Here is an 11,679-nt window from a genome sequence, read left to right on the forward strand (position 1 = left end):
GTACACATATGTATATATGTGTATATCCATACATACACACATATGTATACACATATATACACGTACACACATATAGACATGTGTATATATGTGTGTGTATACACGTATACACATATATATATATATATATATACATATATATATATATATATATACACACACACATATACACACATACACAGTTATAAGTGAAAAGTATGAATCATTGACCAGTGAATGGCATTTGGTCATGTTTGGTTTGGGGACAGAGTATATTTTGTAACATAGACTGAAATACAAGAATAGGTAAACTATGTTCATGTTAAAAGTTTCTAAAGGAGACAAACTGCAGTCATCACTTGATGTTTAGAATCCTTGCATTTTGGATCAACCCATTTATTTTCATAATTTGGGGAGGAAAGCGCTCTAGTAACAACGTAAGAGCATTTGGGCAGCTTTTTAACAAGGATTTCTTTGCAAATAACTCACTGTACGTGTGGTTAGTCTTTGTTTTCAGATAAACAAAGTCAGCTTGGATATACTACCACTGTATTTTTGTTTTCCCTTAGTTCTGGATGTTCTAGAGACATTGTAATCAGTATAAGGTTTTTTGTACAGATGTTGAATTCAGTGAAGATAATCTTAAGGTGTATAATAATATGTGAATTAGAATTTTTTTCAACTATTTTATTTGCTTTTGAAAAAGAAATTTTAAGTAGTTCGCATTATAAACTCTAATGACATGGATTCTCAGAACACCTTCATGAAATTTTTGGGGGTGTCCAGCCACAGATTAGAAATCTTCTACAGCGAGGCACCTGAATGGCTTGACCATTCGACTTTGGTTCAGGTCATGATCTCATGGCTCGTGAGTTCGAGCCCCACGTCAGGCTCTGTGCTGACAGCTCAGAACCTGGAGCCTGCTTCCGATTCTGTGTCTCCTTCTCGCTATGCCCCTCCTCTGCTCACGCTGTCTCTCTCAAAAATAAACATTAAAAAAACAAAAAGAAGAAATCTTCAGAAACCAATTTTGTACTGTATATTGACTAAAATGAAAAAAAATCTTCCACAGTAGTGCATGCTCATATTGTTTAGTTTTTCATTTGTTAGTATGTTAGAAACAGTCTTCATATGAAAGCATGTATGTGTTTGAACTTTGATTAGTTGTCTGTCAAAATTGACAGAAAATTGCTTGCAAAGTTAGTCTGTACAGGTGAAGGGCCACCATTCTTCTTCTTAAAAAAAAATTTTTTTTTAAACATTTATTCATTTTTGAGAGACAGAGCACCAGCAGGGAAGGAACAGAAAGAGAGGGAGACACAGGATCTGAAGCAGGCTCCAGGCTCTGAGCTGTCAGCACAGAGCCCGACGCGGGAGGCTCGAGCCCATGAACCGTGAGCTCATGAGCCGCGCCAGTCTTCTGAGAAGACACCTAACCAACTGAGCCACCCAGGCTCATACCATGATAAGATTGAAGTGGTGCTATTGAAGTCTTTGAATTTATTTTACTTTCTATTAAAAGCTTTTTTTTAATTGGCACTAAAGTGAATACTTCTGATTTTTTTTTTTTAATAAATCTTGGTGTATTTGCACTTAGTGAATGTCAAATGAAAGAAATGTTTGCTTGAAATTAGATGTGTGATTTGAATGTTAGACCGAATGCCCTCACCTAGGCGCCCATTGTGGAGCAAGAGCTCACTGCAGGTGTCCTGCATGGCCGTGGTTCTCAGAGGGGTAGGGATGAAGGGTGACTCTCAGAACAAAGGGCTTTTCAACATAGAGGGTCACTTCCTCCCCTCCACCCTCTCTCCCCAAACTCTGGTCTCTAGGTGAGCATGTGTCTCTCCTTCCTCCTTAAAACACCAAAAAACATAACTTTCCAAGGATTATACTAACTAAAATAGACTGTGTTGGAGAATTTAAGAGGCATTATCTCTGCCTTTTAAAAGACGAGACTCCGTTTTTTTGCCAGTAAGCCAATAAATGCTTGTTACTTAATGAATGATTTCCAATGTGTTCTCTTTGTTATGTTTCCTAATAATCCCTTTTAATTTTTATTTTAGTTACTTTTATTATAGAAGTCAATGTTTATTATAGAAAATACAGGGGCACCTGGGTGGCTCAGTTAGTTAAGCATCCGACTCTTGGTTTCAGCTCAGGTCATGATCTCATGGTTTGTGAATTCAAGCCCCTCAATGGGCTCTGTATTGACAGTGTGGAGTCTGCTTAGGATTCTCTCTCTGTCCCTCTCTCTCTGCCCCTCCTCTGCTCTTTCTCTCTCTGTCTCTCAAAAATAAATAAATAAAAACTTAGAAAATACAAACTAGCATAAAGAACATTGAAATCATTGGTGGGTGAGGGGATGGGTTAAGTAGGTGATAGGAATTAAGGAGGGCACTTCTGATGAGCACCAGGTGTTATACGGACATGTTGAATCACTATATTGTACACCTGAAACTTATTATACTGTATGTTAACTAACTGGAATTTAAATAAACACTTGAAATCATTGCTAACCTAGCCTCCCAGAGGTAAACATTGTTGACGCTTTGCTATCTATCCAGATATTATTTGTGTTTTTCCTAATAAAAAATATAATCCTATTGCACAATTGTCCTAATAGCTTGCTTTTAAAATATTTACCATGTAGCTCTTTCTATGTCAGTTTTGTAGATTTCTGAATTGATTGATAATCTGGGCTATTCTGCTTGATTGTGAACTCCCCAGGAGTTATGGATGATTCTTCATGCTTCCTTGTATTGACGTATAGGACTTGGTACAACATCTGGTTTATCATCTGTCTTGGAATGTGTTTTGAATGAAAACAGTAATATAATGTGAAGCAATTGGGTGTGAGCCAGGACCATCCTCACGGTGGGTTCTGAGCTGATGACCCAGAAACTTATTCTTCTCTGCTCTTTGTAGGACCTACTAAATGAAGCAAAACAAAGACTCAGCAAAGTGGTAAAAGATACAACCAGGTACCAGGTGCTGCTGGATGGTCTGGTGCTCCAGGTAACTTTATAGGTTATCAATAAGATGTGTTAAGAGACCAGCTCTGTTTTTTCCTGTTTTGTCATCTCAGCTTTCTTCCTTTCGCTCTTTTCCTTGTCTAATAGACAAATGCATGGGAGGACAGTAAAGTCTGGTGGTTAAGACTTCCAGACTTTACCACTCTTTTATATAGTCTTACTAGTCCTTTAGACTCAAGGGTCAAATATGCTTGCAACCTCTGGCCTTAAACTTCCTTAATTTGATTGCACCACTAAAATACTTGTTTTAAATTATGAGGCTCAGACCAGAGACAGTATGCATCTTAAATGTTTGCTGCTTGTTTGTGAATTCTTATTTTACTTACGTTAATTACAATAACATTTGGCCTCTGCCTAGTTGATGTAAGAGAAGATTCCCATATAAATTTTGTTTCTACCACTGGAGTGTTGGGTGTATTTGTCTGGTTTGTGATATCAAAAGCTTTTTACCACGTTCTCATACTGTGTGTTCTGTCTTTTTCCAAATTACATGAAAGAATTATAAAAATATTGTTTGGTATTGGGTTTTATGAATTGCATTTCCTACTAATTGAATCTGTTTGTGTTTTAAAGGGTTTGTACCAATTGTTGGAGCCGCGAATGATTGTTCGTTGCAGGAAACAGGATTTCCCTCTGGTAAAGGTAAAGAGCTTAAAGAAGACATCTATTTTTTTTTTTTAATACATTGAAATGTTAGAGATTATATTGCATGCTTTAAATAGATGATAGCTCAACCATGTAAATTAGGGGTATCTTAACACATTATGGACATTAAGTGTACCTAAGCCTCTGATTTCTTTTCATAAAGAGGTCAAGTTGCCCCATCTGAGTTAGTACCCTCTTCCCTTTCTGGGAACATTGTAGTACCATAATCTTCTGAAAGTTCAGCAATAAAAACAGTCCATACTGGATTGGAACAAAGATGGGCAGACAGTACCATCTAAAAGAGGCACACTACTCCCAGACTAGCAAAGTTTGGCTGTAACCCAGTGTATTCCTATACTTGAAGTAATAATGTGGGTACCAGAAAAAAAGGTTGGTCAGCAGTGAAAACATAGCTGCAGGCCCAGAGGCAAATACTAAGTTGTTCCTCCATGTCCTGTCCAACGGAGAATATGCCCCAGTGTGAGGGGTGACTGCTGGCACCATGGCAGGTACATACAGGCTGTAGCATTAGAAGGATGCTCTAGACCAAAGGACCTTGAATCAGAATGAGCTCTCCTAGCTCTGATTCTGTGTCATTGTGTTGCTCTTCAGATTAAAATTCTTTCATGTGGGGTGCTGGCTCAGTCAGAAGAGCATGTGACTCTTGATCTTGGGATTGTGAGTTCGAACCCCATGTTGGGTGTAGAGGTTACTTAAATAAAACTTTAAAAAATAAAATATTTCCATGCAGTTTGCTTTCAGGAAAGGATTGAGTGCTTGATCCCTTAGCAATTATATTTATTTTGTTTGTTTTTTTGTTTTGTTTTGTTTTGTTTTGTTTTTGAGAGAGAGGGAGAGAGAGAAGTGGGGCTCACCCAAAACAGGGCTTGAGTTCACCAGATGTGGGGCTTAAAATCACAAACCACAAGATCATGACCTGAGCCAGAGTCCAAAGCTTAACCGACTGAGCCACCCAGCCTCCCCTAGCTAACATTTCCTTAGCAATTATATTTCTTATTGTAAATTAGTACACTTAATAGTACATAATATATTTGCATTCTTACTATAATTTGTTTCTCAAGCAACTTGTCTTCTAGGAAATAAAAAGTGCCAGCTGGAGAACACAGGTGTTGATTCCTCTCACTCTCCACTATAAATTAATTAAGTGTGATTCTAGGGGCACCTGGGTGGCTCAGTCAGTAAGCGTCTGACTCTTGATTTTGGCTCAGGTAAAGATCCAAGGGTTGTGGGATTGAGCTCTGAGTCAGGTCCACGCTCAGCGTGTGGTTAATATAGTCCCTCTCTCTCTCTCTCTCTGTCTCTGTCTCTGTCTCTCTCTCTGTCTCTCTCTCTCTCTACGCTTCCCTACCCCCCTGCTCGCACGCTCACATGCTCTTTCTCTAAAATAAAAAAAATAAATTGTGATTCTAGTTTATAAATCATCCCAGTAACCTGAACTCATGTTTGTGCTGACAGCCTCATGTATGAACTTGTAAAACAGAAAGCTAGACATACTGGAGAGTTTGCCAGGGTGATAAGCATTCTATGGAGGCAGGTCTGAGCTTCCAACTAAAGTTCCTTTTAGAAAATGTTATTTACATGTCTACTCCCGCAGAATGTTATTTAGATAGGACTTTCCACTAATTACATTTTATCACCCTAATTGCAGTATAGCATTTTTTTCCTCCTGATGTGCTCATTTGTTTTTAAAATTATAAAATGTACTTGGTATAAAATTAGCATTCTAGCTGTACAGTGGCCTTAAGTACGTGTACACTGTTGTGCAGTCATCACCCCATCACCGCATCCCTCTCTGGAACATTTTCATTTTCCCAAACAAATTCTGTCCCCATTAAGCACTGACTCCCCATTCCCCTAACTGCAATCCCTGGTAGCCACCATTCTACTTTCTGTCTCTCTGAATTTGACTACACTGTGTACCTCTTACTGGTAGAATCATACAGTATTTGTCCTTTTGTGAGGTTTTTGAGGTTCGTCATGTGGTAGTATGTGTCAGAATTTCCTCCCCCCCCCACCTCCCTTTTTTTTCTAATGTTTATTTGCTTTGAGAGAGGAGGGGAGGGAGAGCATGAGCAGGAGAGTGGCAGAGAGAGGGGGAGACAAAGAATCCCAAGCAGGCTCCATGCTGTCAGCGCAGAACCCAACTCAGGGCTGGAACTCAGGAACCATGAGATCATGATCTGAGTTGAAATCAAGAGTTGGACATTCAACCAACTGAGCCACCAAGGCATCCCAAATTTCCTTCCTTTTTAAGGCTGAATTATATGCATATATCACATTTTGTTTATCCATGCATCTGTTAGACACTTGGGTTGTTTCTACCTACCTTTTGGCAATTGAATAATGCTGCTGTGAACGTGGTTGTATTAATACCTGTTCAAGTGTCTCCTTTCACTTTTGGATATATACTCAGAGATAGAATTGCTGGATCATGTGGTAATTCAGAGTTTAATTTTTTTTTGAGGAACTGCCATACCATTTTCCACAGCAGCTGCACCATTTATGTTCCCACCAGCAGTGCATCTATTCTTTTACTGGATAAATAGGAATACCCTTGCTTGTATAGTTGGCTGATTTTTTTTGATACCTGTTGCTGAGTCTCTACTAAAACCTCTTGTTTTCTGTTTTTCAGGCTGCAGTGCAAAAAGCGATTCCTATGTACAAAATTGCCACCAAAAAAGATGTTGATGTCCAAATTGATCAGGAGGCTTATCTGCCTGAGGAAATGTAAGGAGTATTCTGCTTTTAACATCTAAGCTTCTTTCACTATGAGAATGGCTTCTGTGCTGAGTCTTTTTTAAAGTTTTCTCCAAGGCACTCTTTACTACAAGAATGGAGGTGTGGTGGTGTTCCACTTGTAATTATTGCTGGTTTTTTTTTTTTCCTGTCACTACTGTGTTGTTCCCTCTTGTTAAACAGCTGGACATACTCTAAACATCCTGCTTCCTATGGGCACTTAGTTTATTCTGCAGAGAGGTAGCACTAATTCTTTACCCAGAACTCAAAGCTGGGTCCACATCTCTGTATCAGATGCTAAGGAAGAGAATTGTTACCTCTAAGTTTCTTGGAAATAAGGAAAGTAATCCCATATAATAGTGACTACTGTATAGACTAATAGAACTTTCTAATAGTTAGGTTCCTTAGATATAGAATTGCAAATACCAGTGGTACTTCTGCTGTGAGGAAATGACAGGACATTTCTTCAGCATCCCTAATAAGCTTGGTGCAATTGGGATAGGCAACAGGAACTCCTGACAAGGTCAGCCAAGGTCATTTCCTTGATTGCGCCTGTGTGTCTGATGCTGCATAGGCACACATTGACTAACATTGCAGAAAGTCCTTGAGACATGTGAACCTAGTCGAAAGAGCACCAGATGTAGGTTTGAGTCCCAAGTCAGCCTTTTGTTAGCTATGGGACCTGGAGACTGATTGCCATCATTTGTAAAATAGGGTCAATGCTTTTAGCTTTTTTGTTTCATGAACTGAGGAAAAGAGATGAGATAGTACATGTGAAAATGCTTCATATACCGAGGTGTATAAGCTGGTGACAAAAGCTTCAGTATTGTCAGATTTAGGCTTGATTCTCCACTCTGCCACATACTAGCTAGGTACTCTTGGACTAGTTACTTAATCTCACGGAGACTTATTTCCTCACCTCTAAATTGGGATGAACTCTTGCCTCACAGAATTCTTGCCTCACAGAATTCTTGGAAGCTTAAATGAGATAATGTCCATACAGCACTTATTGCAATGCCTGGTACATGCAATATACATAGTTATTCAACTGGCAGATGATCATTGTTATGGAGATTAAGCAGACAGGACATAAGACACTTGGTTCAGAGCCTGATAAATAATGGGTTTCAGTCCTGAAACCTTTGGGGGCCAGATGTTTTGAATATGCGTTTAGAAGAGCAATAAAGTGCATATGCTACACATTACATAATATCTCCAACAGGGTCTGAGGCATCACACCTGTGATCAAATACATTAATATTTCTGAATGGGAAACTAGGAATATTCACACTACAAGGGATAAATACATAAAGATTCACTAAGTCATTAGCTGCCAAGAACTACAGATCAGTTCAGCTTGTGGAGACACACAAATTAGACTTCTGTTCTGACAGCTTTTTGAATTTCAGAAATGTAGATAAGGAACTGCAGACTTACTCTAGTGCTAATTAAAAGTAGAATTTTAAATATTGTTGTTTTATTCAATCAGTTCATTCTATTGAATCTCTTTAAACCTGTTTTCCTGTTTGTAAAATGGTGAGGATACCAAGACACTGGTGGGGTTGCTGTGAAGACAGAAGTTGTGGGCAGCCCTCGGCTTTCCATTCTATGAGTGCCTGGCACACAGTCGATATTCTCAGACAGTGGTGGTCTTCCTCCTTACTCCCTCTGTGAGGACAAAGTATTCTCTCACAGACATTGGGGTCAGGATTTCGGCAAAGAACCAACCATGTCCTTATGAAGGATATAGTCTGTTTAGAGAAACCAAAGGTAGATTAAACAAAGAAATGCCAGGGGGAGGGAGGACAGAGTAAGAAAATTTGCAAAACCTTTTCCCAGGCTTTGTCATATAGCTTGCTCATTTAATAAAATTATTTCATAAAACTCTAATGTAGTAAAAGAATGTCATTCCCGGGGAGCTCCTTTTAAGAGTTGGCCTATTATATGCCTTAAGCCTCTAAGTGCTAGAAACTTTAGAAATGACAGAAGTGAGGTATGGCTTGGGGCACCTGGCTGGCTTAGTCAAAGGAGCATGTGACTCTTGATCTTGGGTTTGTGGGTTCGAGCCCCATGTTGGAGAGATTACTAAACAAGAGTAAACAAAAATTGGGGCACCTGGGTGGCTCAGTCAGTTAAGCGTCAGACTCTTGATTTTGGCTCAGATCATGATCTCACAGTCATGAGATGGAGCCCCTTATACCCAGTGTGGAGCCTGCTTGAGATTCTCTCTCTCTGCCCCTCCCCTGCTCATACTCCCTCATTCTCTCTCTCAGTAAATAAATAAACTTTAAAAAAAAGATTACTAAACAAAAATAAACACAAAGCAAGAAGAAGAAATGAGTTGTGTCTAGAGGCAGACCTTTTTTTTTTCTTTGAGAAAGAGTGCACTTGCGTAGGTGGGGAAAGGGTGGAGGGGCGGGGGGAGAGAGAGAGAGAGAAAATCTTAGGCAGACTCCACACTCCGCACAGAACCCAACTCGGAGCTCAGTCTCACAACCATGAGATTACGTGAGACCTGATCCAAAATCAAGAGTTGGATGTTTAATGGACTGAGCCACTCAGGTGCCTCTAGAGGCAGGACTTTCTTTCTTTGTTTTTTTAATTTTTAAATTTTTTTTAATGTTTGTTTATTTTTGAGAGACAGAGTGTGGGTGGGGGAGAGGCAGAGAGAGAGGGAGACACAGAATCTGAAGCAGGCTCCAGGCTCTGAGCTGTTAGCACAGAGCCCGACACAGGACTTGAACCCACAAACCGTGAGATGCCCTAAGCTGAATTTGGGTGCTCAATTGACTGAGCCACTCAGGCGCCCCTAGAGGCAGAATTTTCTAAGGGCAAGTTTGGCACAATATTGCTGTTGTACCTTTAATCTGATATACAGTGCAGTTATGAATATTGCTTTATCAGTACTTGCTGGTAATTAGCAGGATTGGGCATTTAAGAAATATTCAGATGAGGACTCCATTGATATGCAAAATGGGACCAAATCCTCCCCCTTTCCATTTTGTTGAGGAGGGCTGGTTGTTAGAATTAAGTTAGGTGCTAAGCATAAAATCAGATTGGCACATAGCAGTCACTTGGTAAGTGACAGTTATTATCACCATCCATACCTTAAATCCTCAGAGGCTTTTTGAATTACTTTTAAGCTTATTGCTTATGTTTATTGGTCCCTTATAGTATTTAGACGCTCCATACACCAAATAGCTTTCTTCCAAGGGAAGAAAGTAAATGTACCATGTGTCTGTCTTCCTCAAATCTATAAAAATTGTTATTTCCTGTGTTCTTTGTAGAGCTGGTGGAGTTGAGATCTATAATGGAGATCGTAAAATAAAAGTTTCCAATACCCTAGAAAGCCGGCTGGATCTCATAGCCCAGCAGGTGAGTGTGGGAATACTTCTTATTAGTTGGTCTGTTGTTACTTTGAAGTGGTACAGAGAACATATGTCCATTCCCTGGTATTTGGGGTTTGTCACTCTTTCCACATTTTGTGGCATTTTCTTGAATGGGCAGTGGGCACTTAGTGGCATTTACTGAGGTGATACCATTTACGTGAGAGTGGATTTAGGGTTGAATGAAGGTTTATTTAGGATTCTAATGTAAACATTTTACTACATGTAGAGGTGCTGAGCAGAGTCCTTTTCTCCAGTAATAATGGTGGGATCTAAAGTAAATATTGTTTAAAGGAATTCCCATAGGGCTGCTGGCTCTCCAGATGTTTCCAGGTTTGCACAAATGAGCTCTAGGAAACAAGCCAGGAAAATCCAGTTATCTCAAAATGTGGGGCCTCTTTCAGCGGTGGTAGTCTGCTGCTGTGGCTGCTAACTTGTCTTACAGTGAAAGCACTTTGACCTAGACTATCATCTGCTGGTAACTTACACCGTAAAGCTGTGTTTCCCATTAGAGTAGCCACTACCCACATATGAATAAATTAAAATTAAGTAGAATTAAAAAATGAGTCCCATGGTTGCACTGACCATATTTCAAATGCACAGTAACAGCCAAATGTGGCTAGTGGCCTCTGTCGGACAGCATAGCCTTAGAAGTTTGAGCTTACATCCTAAGGATTTTTCAGTTGCCGTACGAATGAGTGCCTCATTACAAACTGGCATTATGGGTGTTCTGCTTGGCACATAGTAGGCACTCAGTAACTGTTGAAAGAAACATAGCTGATCCAGAGTATTGTTAAGGGATCATCTCTTCTCCCTACATCACAGAGTAACAGAAGCCTTAAGCCATAAGGGCACGCGCCTGGCTCAATCGGTAGTGTGGGACTCTTGGTCTCGGGGTTGTGTGTTCGAGCCCCACATTGGATGTAGAGATTACTTTAAAAAAAAAAAAAAGATGCCTTAAATGATAATGGCTTTAGTTATAGTTTTTTTTCTTCATCCCCTTAAGCAGTCAGTCATAACCACAAATTTGCGATTGGTTAAGTTTCTCGCCAAGGATTCTGTTAATAGTTTTTTGGATAAGTAAGGACAGATTGGTCCTTACACAAAGCACATAGCTTTGTGATTTCTTTCTCAGCCACGTAAGGGTCAGTGACTCTCCACTTGCAGTTAAGATGTGCAGTTCTTTCCATATTTTCCAATTGACAACACTTCCCTATTAAAGAACTTATTTCTTCACAGATGATGCCAGAAGTTCGGGGAGCCTTATTTGGTGCAAATGCCAACAGGAAGTTTCTGGACTAAGCCTTTGGGAGAGGTGGAGTTGATCCACTGCTCTCTGGCTGTGATGTGGAAGTTTCTAATATTTGAAGAAACAAGATATCTGTGTGGCTTCCTCTTCACTGTTCTAATATTCTGTATTTATCAGTGGATACTCTTCTGTAGCTAATGCCTGTGGCCTAATTGTTAACAATGAGAGCAAGTTCCACTTAATGTAATCAGGAAACCTCCTTCTAGCTACTCTAAAAGTAGCACAGCTTTCATTTGCTTCTGTAGCATGAAGGTGAGGGTATCAGATGGTGGTTATGGGAGCTTCACCAAGTCTTTGCTCTTCCTCTGATTTCAGTTCTCCAGTCTAGAGGGTGACGTGTATAGTGTTCTCTGATATCAAATCTCTGCTTTTAGGCTTAAAATGCATGGTGGGGGGTGGGGGCACGCATTCCTTCCAGCAGTAGTAGCTTCACTGTTAACCTGTTTGGGCCTAGAAGTGTTCCTCATCTGTAAATGTGATTTAAAATCTAAGCCATGAATATGTTTTATTTATTAAAACAAAAGGTTTACATGGATTTCACTGTGTTTTATTATGCAAGGTTCTACGAGTT

General features: G+C 39.7%; 1 protein-coding gene across 1 annotated transcript in view; it reads left to right on the forward strand.

Annotated features, from left to right (window-relative positions):
* The window catches only part of ATP6V1E1 (ATPase H+ transporting V1 subunit E1), a 30,764-nt gene extending 19,127 nt beyond the window's left edge, over window positions 1–11,637 (forward strand). Inside the window, exons 5-9 of the mRNA XM_007092800.3 lie at window positions 2,905–2,994; window positions 3,585–3,653; window positions 6,310–6,404; window positions 9,701–9,788; window positions 11,039–11,637. Coding sequence (XP_007092862.1) covers window positions 2,905–2,994; window positions 3,585–3,653; window positions 6,310–6,404; window positions 9,701–9,788; window positions 11,039–11,101 — 405 coding nt within the window. The 3' untranslated portion in view covers window positions 11,102–11,637. The remainder of the gene's footprint in view (window positions 1–2,904; window positions 2,995–3,584; window positions 3,654–6,309; window positions 6,405–9,700; window positions 9,789–11,038) is intronic.
* Window positions 11,638–11,679: the final 42 nt, after the last annotated feature.

This window comes from Panthera tigris, chromosome B4 (assembly GCF_018350195.1).
Source record: "Panthera tigris isolate Pti1 chromosome B4, P.tigris_Pti1_mat1.1, whole genome shotgun sequence".
Taxonomy (NCBI): Eukaryota; Metazoa; Chordata; class Mammalia; order Carnivora; family Felidae; genus Panthera; species Panthera tigris.